Source organism: Podarcis bocagei, assembly GCF_964188305.1.
Source record: "Podarcis bocagei genome assembly, chromosome: 1".
Lineage (NCBI taxonomy): Eukaryota > Metazoa > Chordata > Lepidosauria > Squamata > Lacertidae > Podarcis > Podarcis bocagei.
Window position 1 is genome coordinate 131,778,443 of NC_138125.1, and position 14,805 is coordinate 131,793,247.

General features: G+C 45.9%; 1 protein-coding gene across 4 annotated transcripts in view; it reads left to right on the forward strand.

Annotated features, from left to right (window-relative positions):
* NBEAL1 (neurobeachin like 1) overlaps window positions 1-14,805 on the forward strand; it is a 142,931-nt gene that overhangs the window by 21,831 nt on the left and 106,295 nt on the right. For all 4 annotated transcript variants that reach the window (XR_014007218.1, XM_081190962.1, XM_081190961.1 and 1 more), the window contains exons 3-5: window positions 2,989-3,080; window positions 7,565-7,726; window positions 11,344-11,425. Coding sequence is in view for 3 of the 4 variants with exons in the window: in XM_081190962.1 (XP_081047088.1) it covers window positions 2,989-3,080; window positions 7,565-7,726; window positions 11,344-11,425 (336 nt within the window). In the remaining variant the exon portion in view is untranslated. The remainder of the gene's footprint in view (window positions 1-2,988; window positions 3,081-7,564; window positions 7,727-11,343; window positions 11,426-14,805) is intronic.

Here is a 14,805-nt window from a genome sequence, read left to right on the forward strand (position 1 = left end):
GAAGCTGCTGTGCTCTTGTAGGAACCACGTGTGAGATAGAAACTTGATCGCGCAGGAATTATTTTGGAATCTAAGATGCTCCTTGAATTATCTGTGATTGACCTAGCTCAGGCGTAGCTGACGTGGTACCTATTGGAAGTTGTTGGACTATGACTCCTATTAAAGCATTGGCCATGTTGACTAGGGCTGAAGAATAACCTTTTCAGATTACCTGTGTGGTTTGCGACATCACACCCAGGAAAAGTAGCACTGAGCCTTTGTGGTGGTTACCGTGACTGTAGTTCAACACTGGTTTATATTGAAACAGACCGGTGTCTTACATGGAAGTTTCCATTTCCTTAGGAGTCGAGTTTATTTCTTGGACACATTTCTACGTTTGTTCCCTGCCACGTAGGTGAATGGGCTGATTTGTCAGCTGTGGTGGTCAGAAATGTTTTTTTAAAAGCAACACAACACTCTAGTGAAGGACTTCTGTTTACTCTGGAAGTGAGTCACCCTCCTGTTCTGTTTTTTTTTCTTCTCCTGAAGAAGTGTTTCTATTTTAGAATAGTCTTTTGATGTCTGTCCCTGTCTTTGAGCAAAGACTCCTTATCCTCGTGGATGATGCTGAGGGCATGACTACTTTTTAAAAATGAGAGGCCAAGAGATGCTTCAGTAGATTCTAGAAGGAGCACAAGTCCCCCATAATGTATAGAAGGAAATTTATTACATTTGCCTGTAGCCACTGCCTTGTGGGACATCTAAGGCTAAGGAGTAAGGTAAAGGTAAAGGGACCCCTGACCATTAGGTCCAGTCGTGACCGACTCTGGGGTTGCGGCGCTCATCTCGCTCTATAGGCCCAGGGAGCCGGCGTTTGTCCGCAGACAGCTTCCGGGTCATGTGGCCAGCATGACTAAGCCGCTTCTGACGAACCAGAGCAGCGCACGGAAACGCCGTTTACCTTCCTGCCGGAGCAGTACCTATTTATCTACTTGCACTTTGATGTGCTTTTGAACTGCTAGGTTGGCAGGAGCAGGGACCGAGCAACGGGAGCTCACCCCGTTGCGGGGATTCGAACCACCAACCTTCTGATCAGCAAGTCCTAGGCTCTGTGGTTTAACCCACAGCGCCACCCGTGTCCCAAGGCTAAGGAGTAAACCCTACAAAAATCCAGAGTGGAAAGCCAAAGATGGTTGGATGGTATCTTGCATGCGACCTGCAGCCAAGATGGTGCCAAAGGTATTGCTCTGCTCTCCTTTGGACCACATCTGCGAGGCCAAGAGTGGAGTCTTATTGTCTGGGCAGCCCAGGAAATTCCTACACACTGCCCAGGCTTGCACCCTGGAGAGGTCACTTAGATGCTGCTTAAGCCACAGAAACAATGCAGGAGGAAGCAGCAGTTATGAGCTACCGGTCTCTGCAGCCACAGCAGGTGCTGTGATTCTCCAGTGGATTGTCTTTGCCCCAGAGGCACACTCCAGTGGTCTCTCAAGACAGACGGGTGCCAACAACACGACTTTAAAAAAATGGTTGCAATTAATTCTACAGGTCCCAGTGTTCCATACTGCTTCTCCTGAAATTCATATTGGAGTTGCTTTTCCTTGGGTAGATGAAGATGGTGACTCAAGGCTCCACTTGAGAAGGGATGGGAATTTTGAAGGCGATTCACCATGCGCTCACAAATGTAAACCCGATAAAGCAGGTTGTGGGACTTGCCAATGCCCACAAGTTTGAGAGCTGCTCCGCCCAAGTCTTTATGTGGTTGACTTCCACAGGAGCAACATCAGCTTTCTGCAAACTGTGTTCAGCTTATTGCAGCAATGGTTGTGCTAAATCATGGCAGAGAGACGTATTGTAAGAGAAGTACCCAGTAGTACGAGAGATTGCTGTGCCTGTTCCACTCAAAGTGGTGGACTAGCTGTGATCACCATGGAACTTGGCATGGTTCCAGTGGCCTGATTCACCCAGCATGGAAAACTAAATTGGCTTAATGCACGAATATGTGGCCTTCTGGAAAGGACTTTGCAGCTGCTTTGCACTCCCCTGACTTTTCTACTCCTGCTGTGCTCCAAGCTAAGCTAAGGTTTGGCTTAGTGTGTCGTCCAGACTTGGGCTCATGCTTAAGCTCTTTGATCACTGGCTATGAGCTGCAGCCAAAGTTTATTCTTGGCCAGCTGTGACACAATGACATTTGACTGTCATTGGCAAAAATGACCACCTTGACATTTTCTAAGTCGGCTTTGCTCAGTTGCTCCCCAGCCTCCCCTTCTGCTCTGCCCCACTCTTTATCTTGTCTGCCTTCTGCCAAAAAGATGTTCTTTCTTATACCTTCTAGCTAAGTTATAACATTTAAGGATATGTTAAAGATAAGAAGCTGCGTCTATAGAGTCAGACACTTGGTCCACCTAGCTCCTCACTGTTGCTGGCAGCAGCTTTGAGGTTTCTTGTTGATAGGTCTTTTCCAGTCCTGCTTCCTGAGATCTGTTGTCAACTGAAGAAAGGAGAGATTGACCTTCTGTCCTTTTAAGCTTGCATTTGTTCTACCACTGTAAGCCCGTCCATTCCATCTCATAGTGGCTGGAGAAACCCAGCCAGATGGGTGAGGTATAAATAATATAATAAATCAATATTAAAACCATCATCTCATAGCCCGTCTTGGGGACCTAACAGGTCAATGTCCTTGCCTTCCTCCCAATTTATTGGATATGGTTATAAAAAAGTTGTATGAAGTTGCTGATGTCGTATTATGTTTTATTTTATTATTTTTGAGTGTTTGGGGAAGTGGAATCTCTGGGCAATGCTCATTCTTGTTAGGGAATATCTCAGCGTCAGGGCAGCAGTGTCAGGAAGAAGAGTGTTATTCCGGGAAGTTTAAAGTGGCCTCAACACCAAGAAATACATGATTATGGCAGGAAACTTGGAGGGCAGGAATGGGGCAGCATTGGACGCACACATTTACAAATGCTTTCAGAAGAAAAATTAACTTTTTAAATCTTTTTGCCTTTGCAGAAAGACCCAGACTACTTGAAGCTCTGGTTGGACAGTTTTGTTTCTAGTTACGAACAGTTTCTGGATGTGGATTTTGAAAAGCTGCCCACTAGGTATGTAGAAATAATAGTTCTTTGTGTTGATGCCTAAAAGTGATATGGCTGATTTAATAAGTATTTGTGTGTGTTGATATATGTCATCTCTTTGGGACTTCTCTACCTTGTGGCTGTGCTGCTTGCAGACATTTTGCTCAACAGAGGCGCAATGAAAACTTAGCGGCTGCATCCATATGATATAATAAACCATGGCTTTGTGTGACATACACAAGCTGGAATAAGCCATGGGCCTTACATGGCAGGGAGGAGAGGATTTGGGCTGTGTTTCCTCTTGTGGGTCACAAATTTGATAAGCTTCAGAAAGCAAAGAGTAGGAATGAGCGGGTAGCAGGCTCTTCTTAGGTTTTTTACATGGAATCCCCGCTTGTTGGGTGAACTATGGAGGGTGGTTTCTTAACAAATTCAGGTTACCGTATTTTTCGCTCCATAGGGTTCACCGGACCGTAGGGTGCACCTAGTTTTGGGAGGAAGAAAACAAGAAAAAATTATTCTGAATCCCAGAAGCCAGAACAGCAAGAGGGATCTGGCTTCTGGGATACCGTGTGGCTGTTCTGGCTTCTGGGATAACCGCGCCAAGCCTCTTCAGGGCAGCGGGATGAAGGCTCCCCCTGCCCGAAGAGGCTGTGCAGGGTTAAGGCAGAAGCTAGGACAGGCGCATCGCTGAAGGGGCGCTGCGCAGTTCTCCCTCTCTGAGAGGGAGAACTGCACAGCGCCCCTTCAGCAAAGCTGGAGACGGAACAGAAGGAGACCCTTCTGTTCCTCCTCTGGCTTCCAGGTCAGGCGCGTCGCTGAAGGGGCTCTGCGCAGTTCTCTCTCTCTGTGCAGCGCCTCTCCTTCACAGGAGAGGTGCTGCGCAGAGAGGGAGAAGGCGCAGTGCCCTTCAGCGAAGCTGGAGAAGGAACAGAAGGAGACCCTTCTGTTCCTCCTCCTGCTTCGCATGACAGGTGCGTCGCTCAAGGGGTGCTGCGCAGAGAGGGAGAAGGCGCTGCGCCCTTCAGCGAAACTGGAGAAGGAACAGAAAGAGACCCTTCTGTTCCTCCTCTGGCTTCTAGGTCAGGTGCGTCGCTGATAGCCACCTGAAGCCTTTGGAGCGCAGCGGGAACTCGCTCTGTGCTCCAAAGGCTTCAGGCGGCTATCCCTGAAGCCTGGAGAAGGAGAGGGGTCAGTTCTCACCGACCCCTCTCGCTCTCCAGGCTTCAGCGAAAGCAACGCGAAGCCTCTGGAGCGCGGAGGGAGCGCTCCCTCTGCGCTTTGGAGGCTTCACGTTGCTATCGCTAAAGCCAAGGAGCCTGCATTCGCTCCGTAGGATGCACACACATTTCCCCTTCATTTTTGGAGGGCATAAAGTGCGTCCTATAGAGCAAAAAATATGGTAGTTAAAAAGCCAGCTTCAGAAACCACGGTTTGAAGTTCTGCCAAATTCCTGCTCCCAGGTGCTCATTTGGGCTCCTTCTGCCTTTATATGCCACACCAATCACGGCCACTGATTCTACAAACTTTTACATCTCGCAGTTTGCTCTCAAAGGTGACTGAACTGTGTAATTAACTTCCAGCGGAAACACTACCAATTCCTAGGTTTTCCCAGGTCAGCTGCTGGTTAAATCAAAGGGGAATCAGCAGTAACCCAAAGTAAATTTTCAGTGTGAATAAGCCCTGTGTTTACGTGTTTAACCCCCACCCCACTTGTTCCACACTGGTATTTCTTGATTGTCCTGGTGTTCATTCTTTAAAAATGGGCTTTGAACTGCCAAATTACAGAGCCAGGTAAACATTCTTGTTTGCGGTGAACCAGGAAATGACCTCAGTATGCGATTTCAGCTGCACAGTCATAGACACATTTACTCAGAAGTCAGTTCCCACCATGTCTAGTGGGGTTTACTCCCCAGGCCTTAGTTTGCTTTCGATGATGACCATTGAATCAACCTTTTGATTGATTAACAGGTTTAATCAATCAAAAGGTTGATTCAATGGTCATCATCGACAGCAACAGCGGCAGAGACAGTTGCAAACCAAGCATAGATTCCTGAGATTCAGAGGGTGAGACACATTACCAGTAGACAACGACAGGTGGACTTGGATGCTTAGCAGATTGTGAATACCTTTAAAAAAAAAAAAAGATTAAATGGATAGTGTGTTTCCCCCCCTCTTAACTAATAGTATTTTTTTTAAAGACGACATGAATGCATGAACAGTAGCTTCCATCACCATTACTCTCCAGTGCTGTTACGGAGTGCTCTGTATAAAATCCGCTGTTTTCCTCTGAGATTAATGACGGGATTAAACTTGCGACCTAAAAAGAAAATCGTCATAGAGGACTGGACTTTTATTGCAGCAGATGAACAAGGGAAGATATCTAGGCAGCTAAAGACAAGGCGAGACTGTATAGAGTATTGGATAGCTGGCATCAAATAGCAAATTGCTTCCCATTATATCTTCTATACATTGTGTTTCAGATTACCATTTTTTTTGCTGTCTGTAATAACCAGATTGCATAGGAAGAATGCCGTCTCTTAGAATACATTACAATGTAATGCTGACGAAGCATTGATGGTAGGAAGATTTGAAACGTGGAAGGATAGCAATTGATATGTATTACCATGTTTTATACCTGGCTACATAGAAATCTAGTAGTTTCCTGTTGGTTTTCTTATTATTATTTTCTTTTGTACAGTGGTACCTTGCTTTTCAAACTTAATCCGTTCCAGAAGTCTTTTCCAAAACCAAAGTGTTCCAAAGCCAAGGTGGGCTTTCCCAAAGAAAGTAATGCAAAATGGATTAATCCATTCCAAACTTTTAAAAACAATCCCTAAAACAGCAATTCAACATGAATTTTACCATCTAACGAGACCATTGATCCATAAAATGAAAGCAGTAAAAAATGTACCGCAGTCACACAATCAATCAATCAGTAGCTGAACTGGGTTCTACACAGTCACCCCCCCCCCCAAAAAAAAAGAGCCACAGAAACGCAAAATAAACAGCAAAAACAGACAAACCTCAGCATAACACTCAAATCGGAAGTGTGGCACTCAAATCGGAAGCGTAACTCAAATCGGAAGCGTAACACTCAAAATGGAACTGTGGCACTCAAATCAGAAGCGTAACACTCAAACCGGAGCACGTTCAGCTTCCGAAAAACGTTCGCAAACCGGAATACTTACTTCCAGGTTTGCAGTGTTTGGTTTCCAAGTTGTTTGAGTACCAAGGCATTTAAGAACCAAGGTACCAATGTATAACAAATGTGGGGCAGCAACCATCCATTGGATCATTTCTGGCTCGCAGACTGAATGCAGGATGCAACCAATTGCACACACTCATCCTGTGGTTTGCAGGCTTTACTTTCGCGTAGCCTTCTCACCCGCCAATCCTTTCTCCTAGCAATCTTAATGCACCCGAGTCCTGAACACATTTCAAGGAAGTAAATTCTCTTGAAACAACCAGGTGCTTGTTTCTAAGAAACACATTTCAGACCAAGATGTTTAGCATGGCGTTTGTGGCTGTTTCTGCAGCCTCTGCTGGGGGCACGGGGGCAGCGGAGGGCAGGCAAGATTGAGCCCTCTGCAGTATAATAGATCTCTTGACAGCTGCGCTCAGGAGAACATGAAAGATTAATCCATTCTGCTGCTTTGTGTTTTCCCAACGCAGCAATGGCATCTTGTTCTACTTACAATTGAAAGGATGAACCCTTGCCAGCTGGTTAAAAAAAGTCTGTTTGTCTTCCTGCAGGGGAGCATTTTTCAGTTGCGAAAGGAATTTGAATATGCCAAGCCCTCGCCCTTCTAATTACGGTGTCAAGAGTATAAATAGAGAAATGCAGGTTTGCCTGCTATAAGGTGACTTGGACACTGACGTGCTTTTCTGGAATCGAAATCCACAGAGCAGTGACTAGTTTGGGGAACAATTGGCGGACACAAATTGATTTTTACAACTGTAATTACTTCTGAAAACGTTATATCTCATTGGACTTCTGGCCCTTCCAGTTAGCGTATAGGATTAGTATCCGGTCCGATCCATCTTAAATTCAATATTTGAATTCTACAAGAGAAGTAAGCACATGCTCCACTCTCTCCCGTTGAAACCGATGGAATTGAAAAGTGCTGAATTTCATGTGGATTACGCCCATTGTTAACCTGTTATGCCTTGCTTCTTCTGAATCAACAGTTTGGCATTTTGTGAGCCCTGGCAGCCTGTACACCTGCTTATGATCTCATAATCGCCCTGTGCCAGAGTGAAGGCTTTTTTATTCTTAAAGTCAAATATTTATTTAAAGTGTTAATTATAGGATTAAAGTGCAAGAGTCAATCTTACGTAATTTATTGGCATTATTACAATTTATTGGCCCTCTGGCAGTGAAATGTCTGGATACCATTGTATTGTCAAGTGCAGTAAAAGATGTTACGTGCATAAAATACGTTAGCGATTATTGCTGCTTGCCCTAGTTGTTGTTTTTTTTTAAAAAAAGCTCTTGGCTTTATTTTTAGGGTGGATGATGTCCCCCCGGGAATATCGCTGCTTCCTGATAACATCCTTCAGGTCTTGAGGCTCCAGTTGCTGCAGTGTGTCCAGAAATTGTCAGAAGGGCTAGAAGAACCACAACAGGCCTTGTCGCTTCTCCTGGTCAAATTCTTCATTATTCTTTGCCGGTATTTTGTATTATTATTATTATAAAAAAACTAGTTGACTTTTCTGAAGTTGGCTGGGGTGTGGAGTGTTTATGGGGAGATATCGCCAGTACTTCCGCCTCGCCATTTGTTATCTTACCAATTCCCAACTTCTTGGGATGAATTTTAACAATTCCCAACTTCTTGGGATGAATTTTAACAGGGAGAAATGTAAAGTATTGCACTTGGGCAAAAAAAATGAGAGGCACAAATACAAGATGGGGGACACCTGGCTTGAGAGCAGTACATGTGAAAAGGATCTAGGAGTCTTGGTTGACCACAAACTTGACATGAGCCAACAGTGTGACGCGGTAGCTAAAAAAGCCAATGCAATTCTGGGATGCATCAATAGGAGTATAGCATCTAGATCAAGGGAAGTAATAGTGCTACTGTATTCTGCTCTGGTCAGACCTCACCTGGAGTACTGTGTCCAGTTCTGGGCACCACAATTCAAGAAGGACACTTACAAACTGGAACGTGTCCAGAGGAGGGCAACCAAAATGGTCAAAGGCCTGGAAACGATGGCTTATGAGGAACGGCTAAGGGAGCTGGGCATGTTTAGCCTGGAGAAGAGGAGGTTAAGGGGTGATATGATAGCCATGTTCAAATATATAAAAGGATGTCACATAGAGGAGGGAGAAAGGTTGTTTTCTGCTGCTCCAGAGAAGCGGACACGGAGCAATGGATCCAAACTACAAGAAAGAAGATTCCACCTAAACATTAGGAAGAACTTCCTGACAGTAAGAGCTGTTCGACAGTGGAATTTGCTGCCAAGGAGTGTGGTGGAGTCTCCTACTTTGGAGGTCTTTGAGCAGAGGCTTGACAGCCATATGTCAGGAGTGCTCTGATGGTGTTTCCTGCTTGGCAGGGGGTTGGACTCGATGGCCCTTGTGGTCTCTTCCAACTCTATGATTCTATGATTCTATGATTCTTAGGTGCCGGCGTGGTTGCTTGAGAGCGAAGAGGCAAGACTCCCCCCGGTCTTTTCCAGGCTTTATTATCTGTACAAAAACATTTACAGTGCAGAGCGTCTCAAGCCCCCTTGCCCAGATTGTCTGGAGCTTTGGGCTGGGCTGTCACCAATATGCTGATGACACTCAGCTCCATCTGCTGATGGATGGCCACACTGACTCGGCCCCGGACACGCTGACCAAATGCTTGGAAGCTGTGGCTGGATGGTTTCGTGGGAGCCGATTGAAACTAAATCTTTTGAAGACAGAGGTCCTATGGCTGGGTCAGGATGGCATGGGGATGAGGGACCAACTCCCTTCTCTTGCGGGGGCCCAATTAGTGCCACTGCCTTCCATTAAGAGTTTGGGTGTAATCCTTGACGCCTCCCTTTCCATGGAGGTGCAGGTTACAGCAACAGCCAAGGCAACATTTTCCCAACTTCGCTGCATCAAGCAGTTGGTCCCTTACCTTTCCCGCCCCAACCTGGCCACAGTGATCCATGCGACAGTCACCTCCAGGCTTGACTACTGTAATTCGCTCTACGCGGGGCTGCCCTTGAAGCTGTCCCAGAAACTCCAGCGGGTGCAGAATGCAGCAGTGAGGCTCCTCATGGGGTCTCTGCCATGGGAGCATATTCACCTAGTGCTTTTCCAGCTGCACTGGCTCCCGGTGGAGTACACTGGCTCCGGCCTGGTGGAATGCTCTGCCTCATGGGACCAGGGCCCTGCAGGATCTGATTTCTTTCCGTAGGGCCTGTAAGACAGCGTTGTTCCGCCTGGCCTTTGGCTTGGAGCCGATTTGATTCCCTCCCCCTCTTTTTCCTTTCTCCTCCTGTGATGAGGCTGCATTTTAATATTTTAATGTTTCAATATTTTAATGTTGTATTTTAATCTTGTTTTTAAGTTGTATTCATTCAACTTGTTTTTATTATTGCTTGTTAGCCGCCCTGAGCCCGGCCTTGGCTGGGGAGGGCGGGGTATAAATAAAAATATTATTATTATTAGTCCATGTCTGCTCAGTCGCTAGCAGAATCTGGGAGTGGGAGGTCCTTAAACTTTCCCCAGCATAACAGTCTTTTGACCCCCATCCTTCTCCTCCCCTCTCTGCGCGCAAACCGACTGCGCAGGGAGGGTGTTGGCAAAGGGGGACGTGCCTCCCCCCCGCTTTGCTCAGGCTCGGTGTTGCAGCTCTCTCTAGCATCTTCCGATCCCTGCATCCCTTCCCCACAGGAGGCGGGGCTTCCCTCCTCCCCGGAGGAAGAGCTGCTTCGCACGATCTTCGGAGGCTCCCTGTAACCCAACTGCCCTTTCACCTCTCGCCTCTGAGCTGATGGCAGTTCCCTGACACAACTGTCTCGTTTAAGCCCCCTGCCCCATACCTTCACTTTTTCACCTTCTCGATTCACTGCCCTCACCCCATGCTCCATTGACAACGGCTCCTTCATCCTCAGAATCATGAAGCTGGGGCGAAGAAGCCCAGGCCCTCCAAACCTAAGGTTTCTGCCCAGGCCACTCCCTCCTTAGCCACGCCCCCTTAGCCACGCCCCTCACTGGCCCCTACCTTCCTATGGCATTTTTACCCAGCTGGAATGTGTCCTTGGGCTCTGACAATGCCTTTTGTTTGCCTGGAAGGGCTGTGTGAGCATTTGTAGAAACTGCCATGCAGGACAAGGGTGCCAAATTTGCCTCTGGCCCCCCACCCAGCATTGTCCTGTGGCCCCCCAGAAGTTTGTCTAGAAGGCAATGTGGCCCTCAGCCTGGGAAAAAGCTCCCCCAGCTCTGACATGGAGCAGGGTCCGTTCTACAGAATTAGAGGTGGCTGTGTCCATCAGTGACGTATGGGCAGGACATCTGATGTGAAACAAGATTTACCCTGGTAAAGAGCAGGCTGAGATATGATAGCCACCGTCAAATATCTTGAGGGCTGCTGCATGGAAGATGGAGCAAGCTTGTTTTCTCCTCCTCTGGAGGGTAGAACCCAAAGCAATGGATTCAAGTTTGAGAAAGGAGATTCTGACTAAGCATCGGGAAGAACTTTCTGGCAAAAAGAGCTGTTTGGCATCGGAATGGGCTCCCTCGTGAGGTTGTGGACTCTCCTTCCTCAAAGGTTTTTAAGCAGAGGTTGGATGGCCATCTGTCATGGATGCTTTAGGTTTGATTCCTGAATTGCAGGGGGGTTTGAACTAGATGAACTCTTTGGGTTCCATCCAGCGCTGTGATTCTTCCTTACTTCTGATTCTAGCCTCATCCAATTTGGTTCCAAATACCTCAGTTGGCTTTCTTCTGTAGCTCAGGTGACGCTCACAAACGTTCTAAAACATACAAAAAGTTGTAAAACACACACAAAAATAGTTGATGGTCCATGACTACATCTATGTGCAGTGTTGCTGTGAACCATTTTGATGCTATTTGGTGATGGAAAGAGGGATTTAAATTCCATTAATGATACGGTTTGCCATCAAGCGGCTTTGATTGGCTATAATTTCCATGTTTAAAGACAACCTCTTAATGTGAGATTATTCTGTATTTTTATAACACGGTGCAGAATGTTTAGGGAAATCGTGATATACCATTCTTTTGCTGCACCTTAAATCATATTGGACAGTTTTACCATGTCTTGCCACTCATGCCTTATTATTTCCCTTTCAGAAATTTGGCTAATGTGGAGGAGATTGGCACCTGTTCCTATATTAACCATGTCATTACGATGACTACACTGTATATTCAGCAGGTAGGTGAACCCGTAATTTGCTTAAATTGCTTTCTAGTCAGAAACTGGTGCTGCACTGAGAATAAACTCACCAGCACTTGACTTGGCCATGTGTACTGTCATCTGCAACACAATTCATCTCTTTATTTCCAAGTTCCATTTGGAGCGACAAAATTAATTCCACCACTGGAGTTCAGATTTAGTTGACTGGTTAGAACAAGCTCACTTGATGGTAGTGAGGTAGGCTTGAGTTTTACAATAAGTTTTGTGAGAATTCTTGATTGCTTTTTACAGTGGTGCCCCGCAAGACGAATGCCTCGCAAGACGAAAAACTCGCTAGATGAAAGGGTTTTGCGGTTTTTGAGCTGCTTCGCAAGACGAATTTCCCTATGGGCTTGCTTCGCAAGACGAAAACGTCTTGCAAGTTTGTTTCCTTTTTCTTAACACTGTTAATACAGTTGCGACTTGACTTCGAGGAGAAACTCATAGAACGCGGTGTGGTAGCCTTTTTTGAGGTTTTTGGTGATTTTTGAAGCTTTTCCAAAACTTTGCCGAAACCGTGCTTCGCAAGACGAAAAATTCACTAGACGAAAAAACTCGCGGAACGAATTAATTTCATCTTGCGAGGCACCACTGTATTTTTGTAGCCGTACTGCAATGGCAAAGGAATGCCTGAAAATTAATTTAGGGGGTAATTTATAAGGTGGCGAAAGGTTTGCTAGCTCAACATTACATGGAGAGCCTAATGCAGTGCTTTCCAAACGTTTTGTGTGGGCAACACACTTTTTAGACATCATTTTGTGACACAGTAATTCAGTTTTGCATCATGTCGTGACACAGTAATTTAGTTTTACTAGCAAACCGGAGGTTAAACAAACCCCTTTCCAGCCCCGGGAGAAGCGTTTGTGTGATGCACCTACACATTGCAGCCAACACACCAATGTGCTGCGACACACGGTTTGGAAAGCTCTGCCCTACCAACTTGCCTAAAGGGTGTGGGGACTGCATGTGCCCCCCACCTCATTTTATAAAACCTCCAATACTTGCTGAATGCCCCTGTTTTCTGTCTCATTAGAGTTTCTTCCTTCTTGTTTGTTTGTTCCTTCCTTCTTCTGATCATGAGTGTGCGACACTAAAGTCAGAAAGGAATTACTTTCACTTGGTTTCTACAAGAGTAGTTACAGTATTTTTCGCTCTATAGGGTGCACCGGACCATAGGTCGCACCTAGTTTTTTGGGGGGAAAATAAAGAAAAAAAAATTTTATTCCCCCTCCCCCCTGCTGGCTGTCTTCGCTTCCTCTTTAGCCACGCACAACCTCTCCAGCTGGGAGAGGCTGCGTGTGGCTTTGGCAGAAGCCAAGACAGCTAGCAGGATGGAACCTTTTTAGCCCGAGCTTTTTAGCTTTTTAGCTTCCTTTTTAGCCCGAGCTTCCCCTGACCCCAGCCACCAGAACGGGTCCGGGAGCAGGGGCGAGGTTACATGCAACCTCGCCTTCGCTTTCAGAGCTTGCTGCTATCCGCAAGCCTTGGGAGCCCGGCGGGAACTCCCGCCAGGCTCCGAAGGCTTGCGGATATCTGCCCGAAGCCTGGGGTGCGCAGCGCTGCGCTCCCCGGGCTTTGGGCTGCAGGCTGCTATCTGCAAGCCTTCGGAGCCCGGCGGGCACTCCCGCCATGTTCCGAAGGCTTGTGGATAGCTTCCTGAAGCCTGCATTCACTCCATAGGACGCACACACATTTCCCCTTCATTTTTGGAGGGGAAAAAGTGTGTCCTATAGAGCGAAAAATACGGTATATAGGTATTTTGTACTAAAAATTAAAAAAAATCCTACATACCCTTTTGTTAGAAGAGTATATCCATTGAACTCAGTAGGGCTGTGTACAATTGGGAATTTGGGGTAGCCATGGTGAAAACAGAAGCAGAGTGGTCTGAATTCTGGTTCTGCCCACCAGCAACCTTTGACTCTGCCCCCCAGCCAGGCAGGAAGAGAAAGTTGCCTTCCCTTCGGTAATTTTAGATATTTTAGAAGTGGTTTTTTTTGGTTCAGAATGTTTTAAGCAAACTACCTCAATCCTCATAAATAAAGCTGCAGGTCAGTGTTATTATTCCCATCTTGACAATGGGGGCTGAGACAAAGAGAGAGTGGCTTTCCTAAGGCGAGTTCATGGCTGGAGACTTCTTGAGTAACAACTTGTTCTCATAGATGGTATACTACAGTGGTACTTTGGGTTACATACACTTCAGGTTACGGACTCTGCTAACCCAGAAATAGTGCTTCAGGTTAAGAGCTTTGCTTCAGGATGAGAACAGAAATCGTGCTCCAGCGGTGCGGTGGCAGCAGGAGGCCCCATTAGCTAAAGTGGTGCTTCAGTTTAAGAACAGTTTCACATTAAGAACAGACCTCCAGAACAAATTAAGTACTTAACCCGAGGTACCACTGTACTTGCCAAATAAATAGTGGTCAATTTTATCTTTAATCCCCTCCCCCCATTAATTTTAAATATTAAATATGGTAGGATTCCCCTCCCAAAAAAACCTCATCATAGCTTGCTGACAGTCAAATATTTTTTTTAAAATGCAGCAATAACTTATAATAATTGACTTCCATCAGCTGGCCTCTAGTCCATTTCACAGGTTTCCTGTGCAGAAGGGGATTCCCGGAATTCACTAACTTTTTTTTTTAAAGCTCCCTCTGGTCAGTCCCAAATTTAACAAGCAGTTTGGTGTAAGAACTGTGGGGGGAAATAAACAGAGAAAATTATACTGTGTGTGTGCCTCCAAGGCAATTTTCTCCTACTGCTATTTTAGCTGTATAATTTTTAGCATGTGCTTTGTACTTATTTTGGGTTTTCTGCACACCCCTCTGATATTTTATAATGCGAGTGGTTTAAACATCTTTTAAAAATAAAACAATTACGGGAGCTCTCACATCCTATTTCAAATTTGCTTTTTGGGCCTCTTCTGATTATGGCCGCCTGGCAACCCTGTCAGATGGGTTGGCCACAAATAATAAAAATATTTATTTATCATCATCATCATCATCTTGGGACTGGCCAGTAGGGAGGCCTATGGGAAGAGGCAAGGACATGGGAGATAAAACCTCAATATCCCTTATTCGAGACAAAAGCAATATTGGAGCATTTGTTTCCATTTTTGCATGTGCTTCGGTTTAACTGCTCCAAACGGTGCTGATAATTACCGTATTTTTTGCTCTTTAAGACTCACTTTTTCCCTCCTAAAAAGTAAGGGAAATGTGTGTGCGTCTTATGGAGCGAATGCAGGCTGCGCAGCTATCCCAGAAGCCAGAACAGCAAGAGGGATTGCTGCTTTCACTGCGCAGCGATCCCTCTTGCTGTTCTGGCTTCTGAGATTCAGAATATTTTTTTCTTGTTTTCCTCCTCCA